The sequence below is a fragment of the Muntiacus reevesi genome, chromosome 4 (assembly GCF_963930625.1).
Source record: "Muntiacus reevesi chromosome 4, mMunRee1.1, whole genome shotgun sequence".
Lineage (NCBI taxonomy): Eukaryota > Metazoa > Chordata > Mammalia > Artiodactyla > Cervidae > Muntiacus > Muntiacus reevesi.
Genome location: NC_089252.1, coordinates 146,321,352 through 146,344,647, shown reverse-complemented (window position 1 = coordinate 146,344,647; position 23,296 = coordinate 146,321,352). Strand labels below are relative to the sequence as shown.

The following is a 23,296-nucleotide window of genomic DNA, read 5'->3' as shown; positions in this document are numbered from 1 at the left end:
TTCAACTCTGTCTTTTAGTTCGTGTTATAAGTCTAAGATACTCCCCTGACTCGTCGTCTAACCAGACTCATCTTAAAGTCCGCTAGACCACAAGCTCCTGAGCACAGGCATCATCATAATCAGCTTGTTGATCACTGCAGTAGGTACTCAATAAAGATTGAGCAAATTTAATTTCCCCATACATATACTCTTCATCCGCTCCCTAAGATTTCTTCTCCATCATCCTCAGAGATCATCTCCTTCCCAGTCGCCAGCCATGACCTCATCCAATTCACAAGGGGAGAAATCCCATCTTCTCTAGCAAATCTGTCATAAGTAAGAGTGGGAAGGTTTACACTCTCCCCTAAAAGTGTCTCAACACATTCCCTAATGCTTTTAGCATGTGTTCATGGAGTTGTGATGTACAGCTAATGTCTCTTCACTTTTTCTTGGGCGTTCAATAAATATCACAAATCTCAAAGAGTGGCTAAAGCACAGAATGAGGAGCCACACTGCCCTAGTATGAATCTTGGTTCCACCACTTACTAGTGTGGCCCTGGGAGAGTTATTTAACTTCTATGAGCCTCAGTTTCCTCATCTGTAAAATGGAGGTATAAATAGTACCTACTTCTTAAGGTTGCTATGACAATTAAATAAGTTAATATACATAAAGCATTTAAATCAGAACTAGGTAATAAATGTTACACATAAAGCTAGCTGTGTTCTTCTTGGTTTTTTGTTTGTTTTTGGCTTGGATTTCTTATTCAACAATTAGCAGAAAATAACTATATGCCAGTCACTAAGCTAGAAGCTGAAGATATAAAAATAAATAAGGTAGAATCTCTACATTCAGAAAGCTTATATCCAGAGGGCAAGGTAGATCAGCAAGCCAGGGATGAGTGCACACAGTACTGCTGTCAAATATCGGCATATGGCACTGTGGGATCCCAGGGAGGCAACAGAACAGAGGAGTCAAGTAAGGCTTCCTGGAAGAAATGCTATAGGATTTACTCTTAAAACATCAAGCAGGAGGAAGTTAGGCAAAAGCAATTAAGCAGGGGAAGATGGTGATATTCTAGGCAAGGACATGGCATTTGCAAGTACACAGAAGCACATAACACCACAAAAAGTCCAGGAGTCTTCAAGTGATCTGCAATAACAGAACGAAAGCATATTTGAGGAAATTACAGCAGGCAGGGAATGGCCAGATGACACAAGGTCCTAGGAACGAAGGTAAATCAGTGGGCCTGAGTAGGATACTAATGACACTACTATTAAAATGAAAGATGGAATAAAGACAAAAGCTAATAACATTTATTGACAAAACTGAGATAAGAACTCTATATAAATTATCTCATTTAATTCTCACAACTAGCCTATGGAGTTAGGACCAAAATCATTCCTATTTTACACGTGAGGAAACAAAGGCTCAGAAAGGCAGGCCAAGGAACTTGTCCCAGGTCACACAGCTAGTACGTGATGGAGTCGGGGTTTGAACCTGGGTCTGACCCTGACTTTGCATTCTCACACAATGCCCCCTGTGAGACAACCAATTGTTTTAGCATTTCTCTGAACCTTTTCAGATTGCATGCATCCTTCAGGATTAATATGATCAAGGTGCCTCATGAAGCCCCCTTCAAACAACCCACACCTCTGCACACTCCGTCCCTTGAACTTCTGCAGGGCTACTGCCCTCGCTTCCCATCCACGATTACACTCCATCATTCCTTTAGTATCTTCTAGGCACCATACACTGTGCCAACTGGAAGTCTTGGTTTGTCTGGAAATAACTCTTACATGTTTACCAAAAAAAAGGAAAAATTGTGGCTTATAAATATCTACTTTGGGCTGAGGTAGATCTTTTAATTGTAAGATTTCATGAAAAAAAGATGATTTCACTCCCATATTACTATTCACCTTTCACATTCTGTTTTATTTCTTGAACTAGACTGTAAGCTTCCTGAGGGCATGGACTTTTCCTTGATCTCACATGTTCCTAGACAATCTGACATACAGAAGAAGCCTAAAAGGTGTTGTGAGTTGCCCATGTGGCCTGCTGGGGACAGCACTCTACCCCACCCAGTACCACTGGGTCTGGATTTCCAGGAGTCTCATTATAAATCCAGGAGCTTATCATCAAGTCATAAAACCTAATGAATCCCTTCCTACATCCAGACTGCACGTGGGAGAGGCATGACTCCTGCTTTATGGAAGGACAAACTGAGGCCCAGCACCAGTCATATCAGCTGGGGAGAGGCACTACAAGTCTTTTATCTCTCCTGACTCTTCCAATTGCTCTCAAGTGGGGGTCCGTCTCAGGGCCTCAGAGCACCTCGCCTCTTTGGGGAGGAAACATAAAGACCCCAGTCCGCTCTTGATCCACAACCCACCTTCCCAACATTGTCCTCCCTCATACTTGTCAAGGCCAGAGCTTGACACAGGGGTCATGACTACCCACACCCCCAATCCCATCTTTGAGTGTCCCAGCTTTTTTGTATTGTCATTTGATTGTCCAGCCAGAAAAACAAAACAAAACAAAACGAAACACCGGTTTAGAGGCAGCCTCATAAGAGTTCCCACCCCTTGACCCAGAGAGACTCTGAACCTTTGCTTCTCTCAATGTCTGACATCCTAGGTGTCATAATCACTCAGGGCCACAGATGGGGAGGAAAACATTACTGAGCGTCTGTTACAGACCAGGCACTGTGGTCACTGCTCTCAGTAACCCATGGAGGTAAGTGGTGTTATGCCTGTTTAACTGGTGAGAGAAATAAAAATCTGAGACCAACTGGCTCAAAGTCATACCGAATGAGGCAGAACCGAGATTCAAACCCAGATACGTGGCCTCCAACAGAACGTTTGACAGGACATGCCTTTTTCTGCCATATCTTGCCATCTCCTTTCAAAGAAATCAAATCTCCATTTCTAACTTGGAAAGGCCCACCTGGATTTATCTGACTGACTTTGGTTGATCATTAAACAGTGCTTCCCTGTCCAGCAAGACTGGGTGAAACTAGCTGAACGAGGTATGTGTGCCGGATACCTGAAGTTCAAGGCTTCTGTCTCACAGGAAGAGGGACACCATACAGAGCAGAAAGCCAAGAGAACTCCCTCTTGGATACCACCAGTGACAATTCCTTCATATCTGAATGGCATTTTAAACATTCAGAGCCATCTATAAATAACAGCATGGGCTTTGGAACAGGGAGGACCTAGATTTGAGCCTTGGTACTTTTCATGAGACAGTGGGAAGGTTACTAGACTTCTCTGAACTTCAGTTTCTTCATCTATAAAATGTGAATCACAATCTCTACCTCCTACAAGAATTCAGTGAAGGGATGAATGAAAGAAAAGTATTTTGCATGTGCCCTGGCCCAGGAGAAGGGCTCTATAAATGGTAACTGGGATGCGCTACTCCAGGAGTCGCAGGTGATTCAAAGACAGCTTCTAAGCCCTTAATACATAAAATATAACTTCACAGAACTTTAAAATACATAAAATACAGTCTATACATGCAGCTGAACAGTATAGGTTAAATATATTTACTTACATGTTTACTAATTTTCTAGGTTAGAGCAGTTGCACATACACCACTTTGAAAGCTAAGACTGAAAATACCAATGGCCACCCAGGGAATTGACAGGAAAGCTGGGACCAGAGTTTGGGGAGAAAGAATTGAGTCACTCACTGACTAAGGTGTTCTGCTGAGTGATCTTTTGAACGAGACTTTGCAAAGAAAGTTGTTTTTAGTGTTCCACCTCATCTCAAGCCCCTCGCTTCCCCGTTGTCTCCTGACTTCCTCAGGTTAAACCTGCGGTCTGCAAGGCTGAGGTTTGATTAACCACAAATCTCTGTTTTTGGTCCCCTCAGTTAACTACTTTTCTCCACAACTCTGTTTCTCCCCTTGTGACCTTGCTGAAGTCCCTGGAGTTGTCCCCTCCCAGACATGCTAAACGGCTGTGCTGTCTATGGGAATATAGAGAGAGGCATGAGAATGTTTAAGCTCCAAATTTTATTTGACCGATAGACATCGTGCATGCTGAGTTGCTTCAGTCATGTCCAGACTCTGTGCGACCCCATGGACTGTAGACTGCCAGGCTCCTCTGTCCATGCGATTCTCCAGGGAAGAATACTGCAGTAGGTTGCCACACCCTCCTCCTGGGGATCTTCCCAACTCAGGAACTGAACCCGCAACACACATGTCTTATGTCTCTTGCATTGGCAGGAGGGTTCTCTACCACTAGCACGACCTGGGAAGACACCAATGACTCTCTCAAATATGCATTTCTATCTCAAGCTAGAAATCTGAGTGCCATCCTGAGTTCCTCCTTTTCCCCTTATCTCCACCTTTCTAATACCAAATTTGAACCATCAAGCTCCCTAAGTTTAATCTTTCAAACTATTTGTTGAGTCTCTACCACACAAACCAGCCCTGGTTCAAGCGGCCACCAGCATCACCACACTGTCAGGCATCTACTTAGCTGTCCACCTCCAACTGATTCCCCTCCCACGGCTGCCACACTGACACCTCAAAATCTGACCATGCCACCCTCCTACCAAAAAGCATGACGTGTGGTTCATCTGCTGTGCTGTGCTTAGCTGCTCAGCTGTGACCGACTCTTTGCCAGGCTCCTCTGTCTATGGGGTTCTCCCGGTAAGAGTACCAGAGTAGGTTGCCATGTCCTCCTCCAGAAGATCTTCCCAACCCAGAGATTAAACCCAAGTCTCCTGCATTGCAGGCAGATCCTTTATTGTCTGAGACACCAGGGAAGCCCATCCACAGAGCAGTCAAAGTCCTTTTACCACTGTCTGTCTTACACCTTATACTCCAAAAGCCCCGAGCAGCTCCAGGATTCTCTGAGCACATTACGCTCTGCCTTGCCTGGACGCTGCCCCTCTACCTGGAATGCCTTCTCCTCCACACTTCTCTCCAGCTCCTTATTATCCTTTTAGCCAGCAGAGGTTTCCTCCTACAGGCAGCATTCCCCAAGCCCTGCTCTGTGCTGCCCAGATGCTCCTGCCTTTCTACACCGTCACACTTCCCAAGCTGAAGACTGCAATTAGATGTTAATGTGTTTTTCTTCCCCTTCAGACTGAACTCCTGGGGGCAGACACTGACTCGGTCATCTTCATTTCTCTGGCACTTAACACAATTCTAAGTGCTAAGTAAGTGCTTGCTGAGTGAATGAACACTGGGCTGCACTCAGGAGGCTCAGAGCAGTGGTATAGCATTCCTCTCCCTTCTCTGTCTCCAGGCGAGGAAGATGACACCTTCACCATTCTCAGCTCGCAGCCTCAGAAGCCCTCCAGAGTACTGAGTGACTCTTCATCTAGCCCTGGTGGGATAAGGCTGGAGTAGCCTCTGCCCTCTTGCCTCTGAGACAGTCAGAAGCAGCCGGCAGTGCTTTTATAACACTGTGACACCACCTGACATTTCCCTACAGGCACCCATAGGCAACAAATACTAGATGGTTTCTTTACAATTCCTGGAGGGAATCAACCGAGAAGCCTGCTGCCACCAGACGCTGTCTAGCTGCCGACCCTTCAACTCCTGAGGTTTTGCTACCAACTTTTAACAAGGGTATTCTGGGGAAATGACAGATAAATGCTTTGGGAGCTCACCAGGACCTGCTACCCCATAAATGCAGAAGAGACTCTTAATCCCTTACTCACCCACGATGCCAGCAGTAATTAGGCAAGCCCAAAGGGAGCAATTAATAGCTGCTATTGGACCATCAATCCGGAACTCATGCCAGATGCATCAGAAAATAATCTGCAGACGTGAGCACTTTACAAGGGATTTACCAAGTGCCCTGACTGCCAAGGGGCTGAGGATAATGAGTGTTTGTGTGATGCTGATTCTGCTGAGCAGCAAGTGAAAACAAAATAACCACAACCATAAACCAGAAGTCTGTCCAAAGGGGCCTAAGCATACTCTGGACACAGAAGATTCAAACAAAGATGCTCTTTCCCACTTAGCTATGTCACGTCCATCTGTTCTAGAATATTATCTGGGCATCATTCTGAGACTGGTTTTGAAAAGAAAGGGAGTCTGTGACCCCTTCAGTCTGCAAATGAGCCACTACCACCCCAGAGTTCAGTACGGTCCCAAGAGCACAGGTCTGGACTTCAGTAGGCAGAGGCTGGTTATTCTAACCTTGGTAAATGCCTTAAAGGCTCTTCAAGTTCCTTCCATGGATACACTAGAGATGAAAGGTGCTAAAGGATAGGCCAAGGGCTATACTGGTTCCTGGAGGTTCTAAGGCCTGTGGAGAGGTCATGGTCATGACAAGGCCAACAACATCAAGAAGAAAAGCAAGGTGATTAATGTGTGGTATGCAATTCAGTGATTTTACAACTTTGAGGTACACAGAACCAGCCTCTTACCCATCAATAATAATCCATATTTCTCGATTAATACCAGATCCCTGACTTGAGCGCATCCCAGGTGGTGCTAGTGGTAAAAAAAACCCACTTGCCAAAGCAGGAGACATAAAAGACGCTGGTTTTTGATCCCTGGGTCGGGAAGATCCCCTGAAGAAGGGCAACAAAAAAAACCCATTCCAGTATTCTTGCCTGGAGAATCCCATGGACAGAGGAGCCTGGTGGGCTACAGTCCATGGGGTCGCAAAGAGTTGGACACAACTGAAGTGACTTAGCAGCCCTGACTCGAAGAGGTTGGTGAACTGAGAATAACATTTCTACTTAAAATGTACTGAGCACCCACCACGCCAGACACTGCCCTGGACCCTTAAATTTTATTTAAGTCTCCAAAAAATCCCTAGAAGTCAAGTACTCTTATCCTGATTAGACAGACACAGAAACTGAGGCTCAAGGAAGTTACAGCACTGGCCCAAGGTCATGGAGCTAATAAATGGCAGAGCTGGGATTCAACTTCAAATCCGTGGAGCCCCAGGGTCCTGAAAAAAGGCCTGGCTGAGCAGCAGTCCCAGGCTGAAGGAACCTTGACACCACTTATAGCTTCCCAGGCCAGCCTTCTTAGTCCTAGAACAAGTCTCTAGGCAAGAACACACAGTGACTTCAGGAAATCTTAAGAGAATCAGGCTTGAGGAGCCCTGAAAAGACAAGTATCTATTTACAGTTAATCAGCACCCTGCCTGGTCCTGCAGACAGTTCTGACAAGTGGAGCCAGGAAGAGGCAACCACAGGCTCTGACTGGGCCCACCTGGGGCTAGGAACCAGCCAGGCCCCTGGATGAGCAGCATGGACCCGACCCTGCCCAGACCAGCTGTGCTGCCCACTGATCCCCTGCCCTGGGGGATTCTCAGGAGCTGGGGTTCAGAGTCCACAGAGTCGTCTTCACTGTTTCACTGTTCTCTTGTACTTCAACTCCCCAAACTGCCACTTCACCAAAATATTGCCACTCTTCCTCTCTACCTCTTTAGCTTCTTTTTCTTCATGGCACTTATCCCTACTCAACATTCCATACAGATCTGTGTATGCATTGATCACTGTCCCCACCAACAACGCGACATCCATGGGGCGAGTCCCTCTGTCTCTTGTTCACTGTGGAACTCCCAATGTCTAAAATGCTAACACTCAATACATTTGTGTTGAGTGAATAAATGAGTGATCACACAATCAACTTTTAAAAATTCTACTTTCAGCACTTCCGTGGTAGTCCAGTGGGTAAGAATCTGTCTTCCAATGTGGGGACACGGGTTTGATCCCTGGTTGGGGAACTAAGATCCCACATGCCACGGGGCAACTAAGCCACAAGAGCCCATGTGCCTCTCGCGGGTCATAACTAAGGCCAGATGCAGCTAAATAAATATAGTTTTTAAATGTATCACTTATAAAATGAAAAAAATAAAAACTCTACAAGCTTCCCAGTGGGTTGAGAGGCAACTGAATAACACCAGCCTCCCAGCAAGCCCCATCAAACCTGTTGTTGGACCCTAACATCCCTTGCAAATATCTCCCTAAAGCTCACCCCCCAGGCCCACAAACCCTAACTCACCCAGAGCAGGTACTCCAGGGAGAAAATGGAGCAGCGCCTAGGGAGGAGACACATTTCTCTTCCACTTAAACACAGCCCAGGAGCTCTGCAAATTAAAAGCTCCCTCTTTACTGAATCCACTCAGCTTTAGTTATAGGTCACACTTTTTATTTTTGTAACCAGCCAACCCACCAAATTATAGGCTCAGGCCACGGGCAGGCACGCCAAACACTGGGGCCAGCCTAGCAGAGGCACTGCCCTTTCTGGCCTGAGGTGGGTATAGGAAAGAGGGCTGGACACCAGTCAAACCTGAAAGAGCAGAGGGTTCAATCACCCTGCTAGGCAGAGCTGACTGAGGATCCTGGTCTTACTCAGGCCAACAGGCTGCCCGGAGGGAAGCCAGATTTCAGGACTCTCCACACAGCAGCGACAGTGAACTCTTCACACTACAAAACAGATCGGGTCACTCCCCAAACTCCTTATCAAGGCTGATAAGGTTCTATGACCTGAGCCCTGATCACCTTTCTTCTACAATCCCTGATGTCTCTTTAGCATCCTTGTTGACCAATCTGGCATTCCTTCAGTTCCTCGGATGTGCAAAGTTCTTTCCTATCCCAGGGTTTACTCTTTTTTCTTAGAAAACCTATCACCCAGATCTTTATATATGTCTGTGAAGATGAATGGGGGTGGGAGTGGTAGACAGGTGGTGGGGCTGGGTCTGCAAGACTGGAGTAGAGAGACCCCTAAGGAGTCTACAACAGCAGATCAGGCAAGAGATGAGGACCAACCACGGAGGTGGAGGTACACAGAGAGAAGGACGAGGAGCAGCAGCCAAGAGCGAGCCCCAGGTGTCCAGCCTGGGTGACTAGCTGGGAGAGGGTGCACCCCAATGCCCCCCCACCCTAATACAGTGTACAAGAAAACACTAGCAAGCAGAAAGAACACACGCGCTGGACACTATGCAATGAGTAGTATGAAATGAACACCTAACATAACAAAGTATTGTTAATTATATAAATTATTCAGTATCCGACCACATTCCACGTTAAAGGAAGGCAAGATAAGTTTGGCAAAGGCAAGAATTAGCCCCAAACTTGGTGACTAGAAATAGAAGCATCTATATTTTTTGAAAGTGAAAGTGTTAATTGTTCAGCTGTGTCCGATTCTTTGTGACCCCATGGGTTGTATGAGCCCAAGGGTTGTACATAGCCTGCTAGGCTCCCCTGTCCAAGGAATTCTCCAGGCAAGAATACTGGAGTGGGTTGTCATTTCCTCCTCCAGGGGATCTTCTCGACCCAGGGATCGAACCTGGGTCACTTGCATTGCAGGCAGATTCTTTACCGTCTAAGCCATCAGGGAAGCCCTTAGATTGCTGCAATTCAGGGGTGATATCTGGGATCATCTTCCAACCAGTTTTACCTTAATCAAATTATTCGGATTCTCTAACCTGTAAGGATTGAGTGGGTTTTTTTTTTTCTTCTTGTATATTTCAATCATTCATTATTACAAGCAAGACCAGGAGTGGCCAGGAACCACTTATCAACTAATCTCTAGTCCCCCCTGAAACGCTGGGCAGGAAGGCCTCCAGGGCCTTTACTAACAATCAGGGGCTCTTCAGACAAAACCTTCTGTGAACTGACCAACTGTTCTGACCCAAGCTCATGTCTGTGTCTAGAACTAGGATCTTCTACCCTGACAGGTGGGTCTCCTGGCTGTCCTTCATAGATCTAGTTCATTCCTCCTCTTTACTCCCCTCCCATTCTGCCTTAGCCTTCTGCTTCCTCTCTCCTAATCCACACCTGTCCCCTTTAAGACCTGACTTCAAGTCCACGTCCTTCTGAGAGTACTGCCTGATTAGCGATCCAAGGCCACGCTAATCCTTCCCTAACCCTCTAGTCCTTCTCTGCTTGGAGTTATGTGGCCCCTCATCACCTCATGATCTCATTTGGTCTTCTCACAAAACATATGACTAGGCAAGACAAACAGTAATCCACATTATGGATGAAACAACTGAGGCACACAGATAACCCGAGGACAGGCACTGGTTTTAATTCCCTAGTCATTCAAAGTACAGTTCTAAATGTGTATTTTGTCTTTCCAATTATCTTCTATTTTTTGGTATTCTTCAAAGCACTCAAGAAAGTGTTGTATATACAGCGGGCACCTAAGACCTATTTTCTTAATAAAGCCAGAAAGGAAGGAAAATCAGATGAAAGGAGAAAGTCTCTCATAGATCCCAAGGTTGCCTCTGGCCTTCATTTACAGGGGAGTGTTGGTTACACTGTCTCCTAACAACCTGTTCTTTGGCTTCCAAGGACATAAGATTTGTAATTAAGTACTTATTCATTTAATATCTGCATTCCCATAAACCCCATGAAGGCAGAGGTGATATTTGTTTTTCACCACTGTATACCCAGTGGTATCATTGGCACAGAGTAAATGAAGAAGGAAACATTTGTTGGACAGTGAATGTCCTAGGGGATAGCTGGGATTCAAACCCAAGACTGACTGGGATTCCAAAGCCCAGACCTTCCCACTACACTTCTCAGCAAAAAATGACTTGTCCTACTTCCCCTGATTTCTGCCGTAATGTACACAATCCCCACCAAAGCAATACTGAAGGCGAGGGAGGTGCTGACCCCAGAAAGAGAAGGAGATTGTGGTTAAGGATGTGGGTTTTGGAGTCAAACTGCTTGGATTCAAATTCTGACTTCACCACCTACTAGCTGTGTGATCCTAGGTGAGCTATTTAGCCTTCTTGGACCTCCATTTCCTCATCTATAAAATGGAGATAATAATAACTACTTCATAAAGTTGTGGAGATTAAGTGAGATAATGTGTATAAAGAGTCTGCCAGATGACCAGCCTACCATTAGCACGCAGCAAATATCAGCTGTGAAAATGATGAGCTATCCATGTTTCTGGGAGACTAGAATCTAGAGAACATAGTTTTCCAAGTCAGTTCCCAGCTGCTGAACTGACTTAACTTTGAGAAGCTTAGCTGCAGTGAAGCCCAGAGCTCACGTTATTCTCTTTGCTAACTTCATCTGCTAAAGTTCTGCTGAAGCTGGAGGTGCAGCTTTCAATAGCCTAGAAATGAAAGAGGCTAAAAATATACAACTTGCCTGTGTCTAGGGGACCGAGATTGTGCCTACATTTATGAATTTAAAATACAGCCTCAGGGCATAAGGGCATCTCTTAGGATTCTTCCTACTATGAAAACTAGTCTCAAGCTCAGTACAGAGCAGGGAATGACCCCGGTGGTGTCCTTTCTCCCTCCTGCTCTCTTCTTTTGTATTAGTGCAGAGTAAGAGACAGGAGCTTTCTTTTTTACAGCAAAAATTGAGTCTTCCTCCCCTATTTTTATTCCTCCTTTTCCCTTAAAGGAGGAACAAATATGTGGGTATGTGTAGCTTAAAAAATAAATCAACTCAAAAGCTTATAGAATAAAAAAGGAATCACTGTTTGGTCCCCAACTCAATCCATCCCCCTCCACAGGTAACCACAGGTAACCACAGGAACCCACAGCTTGGTGTTAATTGTCCCAGGCCTTTTTTCCTATATATTTACATACAAACGTACTGCTTTATAAAGCATTATATATAGTCTTCTTTTAATTCCCCTTTTAGACTATTATATTTACACACACACACATATCTTGGAGATTTCCATCAGTCACAACCATTTATTGAGGGCCTACCCAGTGCCAGGTATTGGGGTGGACAGTGATAAGCATACAGAAAAACTCTACCCTCAAGGAATCAATAGTCTGGGGAGACAGATCATAAACAATTAAAGAATTTTAAAGTAGAAAATTATACAAAAGAAATTAATAGGGTGCTAAGATAGAGAATAGTAAGGAAGAGAGGCCTCTCTGAGAGGTGATATTATTAAAACTGAACCCTGAAGCATAAACTAGATTGAACCACTTGAAAATCCAAGGACAAGACATTCCTGGAGAGGAAACAGCTTGTGCAAAGGCCCTGAGACAAGGAAGGAACTTGTCCTAACTCAAGGAAGGCTAATGTGGAGGCCAGAAATCAGGAAGGTGAGTAAGGTTAAAGAAGTCAGCAGGAGCCAAAATAATGCACTCTTAGGGGCCAAGGCCAGGAGTTTGCTGGTTTTTTTCCTTCAAGAAGGAAGACATTAAAAAGATTTCTAGGTAGGAAATGATGCTATTTGACTTATAGTTTAAATTTGGCTGCTTTGTGGAAAATGGATGTGAGGATGGAGAAAGGCACAGTGGAAGAAATCAGGAGGCCAATTTGTTGGATGTAATACAAGTCAGAGTTGATTCTGGCTTGGACTGAGGCAGTAGAGATAGAATGGGTAGATCCGAGACATATTTTTGAACATAGAACTGGCAGGGTAATAGACTGGGTATGGAGAAAGCAGAAGGAAAAATGAAGGATAACTCCCAGTATTTGCCTGAGGTAACCAGATGAACAGTAAAGGAATAGATATGGACAGGAAATGGACAATCAGGTTTCTCCCAGATGTTTACTGTAAACAATGCAATCCTGAGGATCTTTTCCATGCACCTTCATGCACATGCATAAACCACTCTGTAAGACAGCTTCCTAGAAATGAGATGAACAAGTTAAAGGGCATGCACATATGAAACCAGTAGACCCTACAAAATATCTTCTAAAACGTCTGTACCAAATTATACTACCACTAATGGTGTATTAATGTACTATTAGTGACAACCATGTCACTGTGTTAGTCACTCAGTTGTGTCCAACTCTTTGTGACCCCATGAACTGTAGCCCGCCAGGCTCCTCTGTCCATGGAATTCTCCAGGCAAGAATATTGAAGTGGGCAGCCATTCCTTTTTCTAGAGCATCTTCCTGACCCAGGGATCGAACCTGGGTCTCCTGTGTTGCAGGGAGATTCTTTACCATTTGAACCATCAGGGGAGCCCAATGACAACCACAGACGCTGCCAATCTTTAAAATTTTGCCCTGATGATTTATATACAAGTGTATCATTGAAATGTTCATTTCTTTGATATCTAATGAAATTAAGAATTTTTCCTTTAACTTTTAATTGTATAACTAACACATAAATACATTCTCCTTGTAAGAAATGTCAACATAATATATAAACCTAAATTCCCTTTGACTTTCCTGTCCTTCCTATTATGATTCCTTCCCTGCATTTCACAGGTATTCATTATTAGATTTATTTGTATTCTTCCAGAAGATTTTCTCTGTTTTTTAAACTCTATATGAGCATCTTTTAGAAGCTGTATTTCTATCAATCCTTCTAGTATGAACAAAAAGATCTAAACAAAAATTTTTACTTAAGGCCTCTCTAAGTGACAAGACCTTCTCCGGGTTAGTTAACTCCTCTGAGCCCTGGTTTCATCACCTGTACAACAGACACAAAATGACTGTCACATTTAATGAGATAATTCACATAAAAGCATGTGGCATATACCCAACAAACGTTGAATTCTTTCCTTAAGCTATACGAGTTAAGTCTAGGTATTTGGTGGAGCAGAAACTGGGCCACTCCTATAAAGATGAGATGGGAGGCTCCACCGAGAAAAAACATTCTTAACACTGTCCTAAAAAAAATTTTTTTCATAATAAATAAAGCCCTCCAAAGATCTGAATTTTTCTTCACAAAATTTTGGTATGAAATATTCTGAGCAGTCAATAAAAGCAAAGGTTTTTTTTGTTTTTCTTGGAAAGGTAGAAAGCAAAAGGATTTATGCATAAAAGTAACTGCTAGAAACTGTATGTCAAAAATCCCCTTTAAGGCATGCCCAGGGAAGCCACAACCGCCTGGATTTCCCCAGAGACCTTAGGCCTGTGGGAGAAAGCTGAAGTCTGGGCAGGTAACACCTCCAAACACAGAGAGATGACCTAACCTTTGGGCCTCACTCCAAGGATGCCCCTGGTTCCCCTGGCTTGTCAAAGTATTTCCTGCCATCTCTACCTGGATGTTCCTGGAGGTTGAGGGTCTGGATCAAAGGGGGAGACCTCACCACAAAGTATCCTTAGTCAAAGTTAAGATGTCCAGGGGCCAGATATCTCCCTCTGAATGGCAGTCAACCAAGTTTCAACATGCTCTCTTTTTGGATCCACCAACAGAGGTACCCTTTTATCTGAACTGATAAACGACTCCCTTCCTCTTATAAAAATATCGAGTACTATCTGTATGAAGGAGCTCCTACAGTGGCTTCTCATCTCCCTTCCTATTCCTCTAGGCTCAAAGCCAGGGGTTTCCCTAGCAGACCCAAGAATGGGTTTAAAACCCTAAAGGGCTGTGTGCATGCCTAGAATTAGAAGTCACAAATTTAAGCAGATTTTCAAAAGGGTCCTTTACTCAAAAAATTCAGAAACACTGTTTAAAGAGCTCTTAAACATATTCCCCAACCTAAAAGAACACTTCCCCTGGCTTGAGGAGCTAATGGGGTTAGTAAAGGTCAACAGTGAAATGTGTACCCCAAATTGTTCTTGACAAGTTGTAGGATAGAACTCACAGTACAGAAGGAACCAGGGAATCCGCCCTTAAACCTATAGACAGAGATAATAAAAAGATGGAGGTCCAGCTCTTTCTTGAAGGTGTACCAGGAAATGGGAAAACCATGACAAAACCAAAAACTGTTGCTCTGCCTTTACTTTTACTGCCCTTAAAGCTTCATTCCCAAGTGGAACACAAAACAATGAGGTACAGATTAACAGAAGATAATTCTCAGCAGAAGTGCTATTAGCATTTTGGGTAGGATCATTCTTTATTGTGTGGGACTGACCCAAACACTGTGGGATGTTTAATATTCCTAGTCGTTGGGCACTAAATGTCAAAAGCCACCCCATCTCCCCTAGTCAGTGTGATACCAAAACATCCCCACTTGCCAAAAACTCCCCGTGGGACAACACCTCCCCCATCTGAAAACCACTTTAAGAGGTGGTATGTGTATGCCACAAACATTTAACTGTAGAACCTTTAGAGATTACACAGTATTTTCACTGTTGTCTACTTTAAACGTCTTCAAAACCTTGTAAAGTAGGTATAATCACGTCACAAAAATGAAACTGAATCAGAAAAGTTATAGACTTTGCCAATGGTCATCAGTTGGGGGGAGAAAAAAGGCTATCAAGCTGGATCAGAACACAAGTTTTCTGATTCCAAAACTGGTGCTTTTTCTTTCAAAATATCATGTTTTTTAAGGCTTCATGGGAAATACTAGGAGGATCTAGGGACTGGCTTCCCAGCTCCCTGCAAGGAAGCTGGTAAAAACTGAGAGGAAACTAACTCTGCTCTAAACTTTAGTTCGTAAAACTAGATAACCATCTCTGAAAGTACCCAAACACCAAGCTCAGGCTCTGCTCTTCCTTAGAGAGGGGCTAAGCAATCAGAGGAGGGCTACGACACTCTCTAGTCTAGATCTGGGTAGAAATGAGCAAGCAGGGGAGGAGGAAAGTACATCATTTCTTCCTTCATGTTTTCAGGGACCCAGAGGCAGGACCATCAGCCCAGCCTGCCCTGGGAATAACCTGGGAGAGGATGTGAAGGTGTTATAAGGAGGGAACAAGGAAAGAGATGAGGACAAGAACTGAACCTTCATGGGTATTCAACAGCCTAAATCCTTCCTCTACTTGCAAAATTAGTCACATAAATAATTCTGCTCTCCCCTTGTGGTTCTGAATATTACTTAGAACACCCTTCAAGTACCTCAAAGTACTTTATAAACTGAGAAGAATATGGATATTAGTAAAGGGAGTGGGGAAAGCTATTCCCCCAAAACCTATCCAGGTCCTCCTCTACCCAACACACAAACTCCCAACCCACAATTTTGTTGTGAAGTGATGGAAGACAGAAAGCATAAGAGACTCTGGGAAGAGGATTCAGAAAGATGAAAACAGAAGAAGTATAGAGGAGGGTGGGAGGCGAAGACAACCAGAGTATCTCAAAGACAAGAGGCAGCCTGATAACTTTACATCTTTCCTGGGGGACTCATTTTTCCATGCAAGGAAAACAAGATATAAAATTGTGGCTCTGCTGAGGGAGGCAAAGAGAGACTGGAAATGGGAACACGGGAATTCTAGCTGCCGAGTTCATCTCTATTCCAGAACCTTCTTCTTCGTGGATGACAATCTTAATACTCTAACTTTCCATATGGTGCTATTCAGAGAGGGGACTCTCAAGTACACAGCAAGAAGCAGGGGGTAGGGGCTATGTGGAGACAGCACCCTTTCTTATCTTCAAAGAAAAAGGTCCTTCCTCTTCTCTGAAGAGCATTTCCGAACTGGAATGAACCCCCGGCCTTTCCCTGGCACTGCTTCAACTCAGCTCAGACTTGGAGAAACAGTTCCCCAGAGTGGAGGTGACCAGCCTGGCTGACCAGATTACACGCTGGCTTCAGGAAGCCAGCGCCGCTGTCCCCCGGGCCGACTGCACTCAGCTCTGGGGCAGATTCTCCGGTTTCGACCACAGAACTGGGGCCCTGGCTCCGACCAGCCTTCCCAGGCAACCCCAGGGGCAGGGGAGGATCTGTGGTCTCATTTCCTCTCCACCTTGGCTTCTTTTTTCACTTCATTGAAGATTAGCTATTTCCACCACAGCCAGTTCCTGTTCTCAGCAGCTGTGGCAGTTGTTTCCCCACAGACGCAGCCATGAAGCACTGGTGTGGCTGCCACCTGGACTGTCCCAGCTGCAGACACAGACCCCGCAGGTCCTGAGCTAAAGGGCTTTCTCATCCCAGATAAACAAGCAGGGAGAAGAAATCAAGGGGCGAGAAGCAATGCTAAGAACTCCCCAGTGGATATACTAGTACCCATTTTATCATTATTTTAATCTTACATTATAGTTACATATGCTCTTTCATTCATGCAAAATATTTCATCACGAAAAAGTGGGGAAAGTGTATACATATTTTTACACAGAAATATGTATATATAATAAAATATAAAATCCCCAACAGAGAACTAAAAACACATATAAAAGATGGCCAAAAAAAAAAAAAAAAAAAAAAAGATGGCCAAAACACTTATGAGGAAATGTTCAAAGAAATGCAAATTAGAACAAGCTACTACTAATGCTACAAGATACTACAAGATACTGGCTAATTAAATTGGCAAAAGTATTTAAAGTTAAACCATTCAGTAACGATTAGTTTATCGAGAAAGGAGGCACATTGTCAGTGGGAAAGCCAACTGTTACAACCTTTGTAGAAGGCATATTCCTCAAAGGCCTTTGGTCCAGTAATTTCTCTTCTAGCAATTTATCCCAAGGAAATAGAGATGCACACAAATATTTACGCACAGAAAATTCATCACAGTGTTAATTATAGTAACAAAAAGGAGAGACAGAGGAAATATAAGGCATTAATAAAATACTATATTATGAAATACTCTGCAGATATGAAATCACGATACTGAAGAATAAACAAATGAAAAAACGCTTAAAATAGTCAAATTAAAAATCAACTTACAAAACAATATGCACAGTATGACTAATTGTTAAAATTTGCATCAAAATGTTAAAAGTAAATGGAGAGATTATAGGTGATTTTAATTCTCTTCTTTATACTTTTTTATGTATTTTATACTTTACAAACTTTTTACTTCTAAATGTGCTTAAAAACTGTTTTATTTTCATAATCTGGAGAAAAGAAGCTATTCTCAACCCTCCTCCCTCCCTTTAAAGACACTCACATGCACTAATCTTTTTTAAAAAAATCATTTGGAAATATATATTTAGGACCTGAAAAACATTATATCCTACAATCTGGCAAGTTCAATTTTGGGTTTCTAGCCCAAGAAAAACTCTAACTATTGAAAATGTACACCAAGATATTCATCATAACACTGTTTATGCCGGCAAACAGAAGCAAACAACTAAATGTCCAACAATAGGAGGAGAGTTAACAATAGTACATTCATTTGATGGACCATTGTGCAAGCATTTAAAAATGTTTACAGTGACTAGCCTGGGAAAACTACTGAAATAACAAAAGCAAAAAAAAAAAGCCATATTGGATAAATATGTGTATGTATACATACACACATACACACACACTACTATCACAACACTGTATTGATACAAAACTCTACACAGAGAAACAAATATGAAAAGTTTTAGAACACATGTCTCCATTTGCTAAAGGAATGGAGAAAATATGGACTTTTTTCTTCAATCTAAATTATAAATTGCCCAAACTTTTTTTTTAGAGAATGAGTATCACTTTAAGAGAAAAAAGAAAAAGAGGTTGAATCTCCCTACGAGCAATGAAAACATCCCCAAATCACAAGGAGTCCACTGCATCAGTTCCATCCCTCTCCCACCCAGCCCTACACCTCCCCAGTCTAATGCAGGGTCACATGGAAAAGTCTAGGAATTAGGCTTCTCTCTGTGGCCTAGGGTCTTCTCAGTGGGGTCTCTTAACAAGGGGGTTCCTCTGGCCAGAGCTGCTGTCAAGAGCCTTTTCCCTCCCCCAAGTCCTATCCCAGCCTGAACTAATTCACCACAATCCCCAAAGCTGGGAAAAACATTTCCACCATGGCGATTTGGAACTTGATATTTAGTCCAAGTTTTTCCCAGCCCCTTTCTATGTCAAAGGAGGTCTCTCAAAGTCTCTTGACAACTAGCACCCAGGCCAGTTTAGCTCCCACATCAATGCTACACTTATAGCAAAAACCCCAAGTCAGCAGTCATCACCAGGGAAATGTGAAAGGAGGGGCCATGGCAGGGACAGGCTGTCACACAGCCCCAACCTCATGCCCTGAGAGCCTCCTCTTGTGGGATATCCAGGGCTTTTTCTGGCATCAGAACCTTCAGACTTCATCTCAAATCTGTAATAAGCCAGCAAATAGAAAAATCAGGGTGCAAACAAGAAAAGTTATCCTGTTAAGACCATTAAAGCCTGTCTCCCCTCTCTACACCAACACTGGCCAGCATACTAGCTTCTGAGCAACTAAGATTGGGTAGTAATCCAATCCAGCCAGAACCAAAATACAGGAGGGGGCTTTACCAGACCAGAGATCGGTTCTCACCCTGGTGTTAATAAAGAGGAGCTCCAATAACTGCCCATCCTAAACTCTCAGTCCTCAACAGAATAGGGGCTGCTGTCAAGACAGGCGGTAAGGGAGGATCCCGAGGAAACAGTGTAACATAGCAGCTTCACAACCTTTTTTTTTTTTTCCACAACCTTTTTAATATGAGGGCACATCTAGAAAATAATACTGTTTGTACTGTACACAGAATAAATGGTGGAAGCTGACCCAGCCAGAGGGGACCCATCCGGGATGTCAGCTGCCCCCAGAGCGGAGAAGGGCAGCATCTCAGAACACCAGAACGAAAAGCCCCAGGTGAGGGCACTGGACTGGGGCGGCACTCTTGGGAACAATGTCCTGCACAAACCACCTCATGGCTTCAGACCTCAGTTCTCCAACCTCAGCTGACAGATTGTGGGTCAGATCATGTGTCTGCACCAAAAAGCGGGGAGCCTGTGGTCTTGACTCAGCAGTGATACAACTTCCCCAGCCAGGGTGTTTTTCAGGGGGGTGGTTTCCATAGATATATTGGGACTGGGGAAGCCCTCCATGTGACATCAGCAGCATATCCTGGGACTGGCTATACATAATGGGGTAACTGGTTTCATCAGATTTCTGAACTGAAAATACTTTTCTGGGAATATAGTGCTCTCAGATCTGAGTCACAGCTGAGAGTTACACATTTTTTTTTTCGTTTATTTTTATTAGTTGGAGGCTAATTACTTTACAATATTGTAGTGGTTTTTGTCATACATTGACATGAATCAGCCATGGATTTACTTGTATTCCCCATCCCGATCCCCCCTCCCACCTCCCTCTCTACCCGATCCCTCTGGGTCTTCCCAGTGCACCAGGCCCGAGCACTTGTCTCATGGATCCTCCCAGAATATTGGAAATAAAAGCAAAAATAAACAAATGGGACCTAATGAAACTTAAAAGCTTTTGCACAACAAAGGAAACTATAAGCAAGGTGAAAAGATAGCCCTCGGATTGGGAGAAAATAATAGTAAACGAAGCAACAGACAAAGGATTAATCTCAAAAATATACAATAGTTACACATTTAAAAACTACTATTTACTGAGCATGTAGTAGATGCCAGAGTATGCTAACTAAGGACTTAACTTCTAGTTTTGTTAAATTCACACAATAACCTCATGTGGGAAATACTATTATTATCTTCATTTATAAGAGGAACTCGGGACTTAGATTAAGTAACCTGCTGGAGATCAAATACTTTGCTAACTGGAGACTGTGAGGAGCCATATATGAGCCCATTTTGACTTGAAAATGCATATGCTTAACCAGGACACCAGCGCATCACCTCAGCAAAACCAACAAATAACTTTTTTATAAACCACAGTGAGGCTGACAATCTGGGAAAGAAAATGGTGAAAAAGCAGCAATCTGTCACACAATCAAAAAAAGAAACAAATCTATATTGAGTACCTGGTGCTAAGCACTTTATATACATACCTCACATAATTCTCAAAATCCCACCAGGATAGGAATCATTTGCCCCACTGTACAGATGAAAAAATCTAGGCTGAAAGAGGTTAAGATGATTGCTAAGTCAGAGCCCCTGCCTTTTCTACTCTACTAAGCTTATCCTGGCTGTTAGGAAATACACCTGAGCCTGTTCCAGGGTCAAACAGCCAATAGCCAATGGAGTTCCCAAAGGATAGTGGAAAGGGCATGTTTTAGGAACAGAGGAAAGAAGGATCTTTAAGAGTCCCAGAGAAGAACTGAAATCTCCAAGAAAGCATGATTTCCCTGTGTTGGAAAAATGAGGTAAAATCACCTCCTTTCCTAAGACAACTAGCCCTGGGCCTACCCTGTCCCAACTCCCCATCAGCAGCAGAAAGATCAAAACAAAAGCAACAAGGAAACAAATCAAAAACTTTATACAGAAAGGAAGGCTTGCAAGTGGGTGGTCAGGTCTCTGGCTTGACCTGGGCTTGCTGGCTAGTAATCAGGATACCTTGTACATTTTGTGAATATTAAGCCATTAACCTGCCAACTAAACAAACGTGTCAACCAAACTCCAAAGAGGACATGACCAACTCTAGTTTTGAGCTCTCACAACAACCAGCCTGGTAGCCCCTTCCTAAGGCAGCCCCCTATCCAGTCCACCTTTGAACAACCCTTTCTCTCCAGTTCTGTAGCTACCTCATGCCACTTGATGGGGGGTTTTCACACCCTTACTGGAGTGCAGATTCCCTCCTACTCTTTTCCCCAACAGTTGAGCTCTTGTTCTCAAGGGCACCAAGTCCCAGGCTCTCCTCCTCAGCCTCTGAGATGGCCACAGCACATTAGTAATCACTGACTCACCCCATCCCCCTGAGGAGGCTAGGGGAAATGCAGAGGGCCACAGGATGTGTGGCTCAGATCCCTCAGGCCCTTCCAAAGCTGATGGGCAAGAGAGGTGCCAGCTTCCCTTTGGAACCCCATGGACCCTCTCTGATCCCGCTACAGTGCCAATGGGCTGATGTCAGGCTCTGCACCATTGGAGAGGCCAGGATCTCTAGACAGCTTCACTGATGCCAACAGATCTAATCTTCCTATTCCAAAGCAGATGAAATCCAATAAGGCTGCTAAGTCCACAACTTATCCCTCCTCACAAGCAAAGGCAAAGTCAGCCCTTCTGGCCATAGTAACAATAAAGGCAGCATTGGTACTGCCTCTAAGAGAGTTCTTGGAGCAACTGGGAACTATTTCCCCAAGTTTCTCTAAGATTTACCTCTGTTAGCAAATGTTCCATCACCTAATTCACTTTCTCCAAAATTTCATTTATAGCTCCAACATATTCTGTCTCCATCTTAGTGATATCGATCAGATCCTCTGGGTCCAGACAGCCACTGACATCAATGTCCAATCCCCACATCAAAGGAGGGTCCTAAAGTCAGCCCTAAAACCTCACTCATACAGACCACTTAGGAACGGTACAGAAAGACTAAAAAGAAGCACAGGCACAAAACAAAAACCAGCCACTAGGGTTTAACGTAAAAAGGGGGGTGGTGGGGGAGGCAGGATGGTTTGTGTATTGTTTCAATTGGAAAAATACACTAGTGAAATGGTTTATCCACATGTTCAGTCCTTTTAGGCAAACCCACTGTAACTTTGCAGGATGCCTGCAGGCCGTTCTGAAAATAAGTAGAATGGCATCACTCTTTATTCCACCCCCTTCACGAGCTGCCAGCCCCCCTCCATTTCCCCTCCTCTCCCCTAAACATCTGGTCTGGGCTGGGAGTAGGACCCACTCCCTGGAAAGCCTCCATGTTAACACGAGAGGCGGTCTCCCCAGTCAGAGAACCCGGACTGAGGCTGAGGAATGGGCCGGCCCGGAGCTTCTGAATTCCCCCTCTCCCGCCAAAGATTTAGAAATGAGAATCCCAGGGATCTGGGGAGACTGTCAGGGAAGTGGGGAGAAGTGCGAAGGGCGGCAGAAGGGGGAGGGAAGAGGAAGAACTCTTGATACTGGGGCGGTCCCGGGTTAGGGACCCCTCCTCCTAAGTGTCCAGAGGTAGACGCTTCGGTCGGGAGGTCCCCGACGGGGCTGCTCAGCGCCTGGGAAGGCGCTGGGGGTCGGGGGCCGTCGGGGGCCCTGACTGAAGGGGTGGGCCAGACCGAGGAACCAGGGCAAAGTCCCACCCGGGGCGCTGAGATCGGGGCGGGGAGTGGGGGCGGGAGTAGGGGGAAGGGACAGGATCGGCTCTCACCAGCACCAAGGCGAACCTCTCTTCCAGCTCACAGGGCTCCGGCATCGGCATCTTGCCGGGCGGCGGCAGAAGCGAGACAGAGGGGGGCTCGCCCGGGCCCCCCTCGGCGCTCTCCAGGTTGCCCATCGCGGCGGGGCCCCCTCGGGGGCCTCAGCCCCCCCACCTCCACGCCCGGGGGTCCTGGGTTCGGCAGCTCGGACCCGGCTCCTCCCTCAGTGCCGGCTACCCCAGTCCCTACTCCTCCGCCGGGTCGGGGGCTCCTCGGGGTCCGACAGGAGGCGGCGCAGCGGACAGCGGCACCGCAGCGACAGGCACCGCGGCCACGGCTCTCGCTCACACCCGCCGCCTCGCCGCTCTCAGCGCGCCGCCCCGGCGCTGCCCCTCCCCGCCCCCCGCGCTCTTTCCCTTCCCCCAGCACTTCGCTTCCTCCCACCCACTCCGGGCCGGGACTCTAGCTTCCCCCCCGTGCGCCGACTGCAGCCGCGCGCCGCGCGCCCCATTCATGCAGGCCCCGCCTCTCGCCCACGGGCCTCCCTGGCGGCCCGCCCCGCCCCGCCTCCGCCTGCGTCCGATTGACTGAAGCAGCTGCCAATCACAGCGCCTCCTCCCGCTTCCCCGCCTCCCTCCCGCTTCC

General features: G+C 45.1%; 1 protein-coding gene across 3 annotated transcripts in view; it reads right to left on the bottom strand.

Moving 5' to 3' along the window:
• Nucleotides 1-23,042, bottom strand: part of FMNL3 (formin like 3) — a 51,442-nt gene extending 28,400 nt beyond the window's left edge. For 2 of the 3 annotated variants that reach the window (XM_065934467.1, XM_065934468.1), the window contains exon 1: nucleotides 22,663-23,042. In XM_065934467.1, the coding sequence (XP_065790539.1) occupies nucleotides 22,663-22,788 (126 nt within the window). In that variant the 5' untranslated portion in view covers nucleotides 22,789-23,042. The remainder of the gene's footprint in view (nucleotides 1-22,662) is intronic. The other variant, XM_065934469.1, reaches the window with a different exon arrangement.
• Between the last annotated feature and the right edge of the window lie 254 nt (nucleotides 23,043-23,296).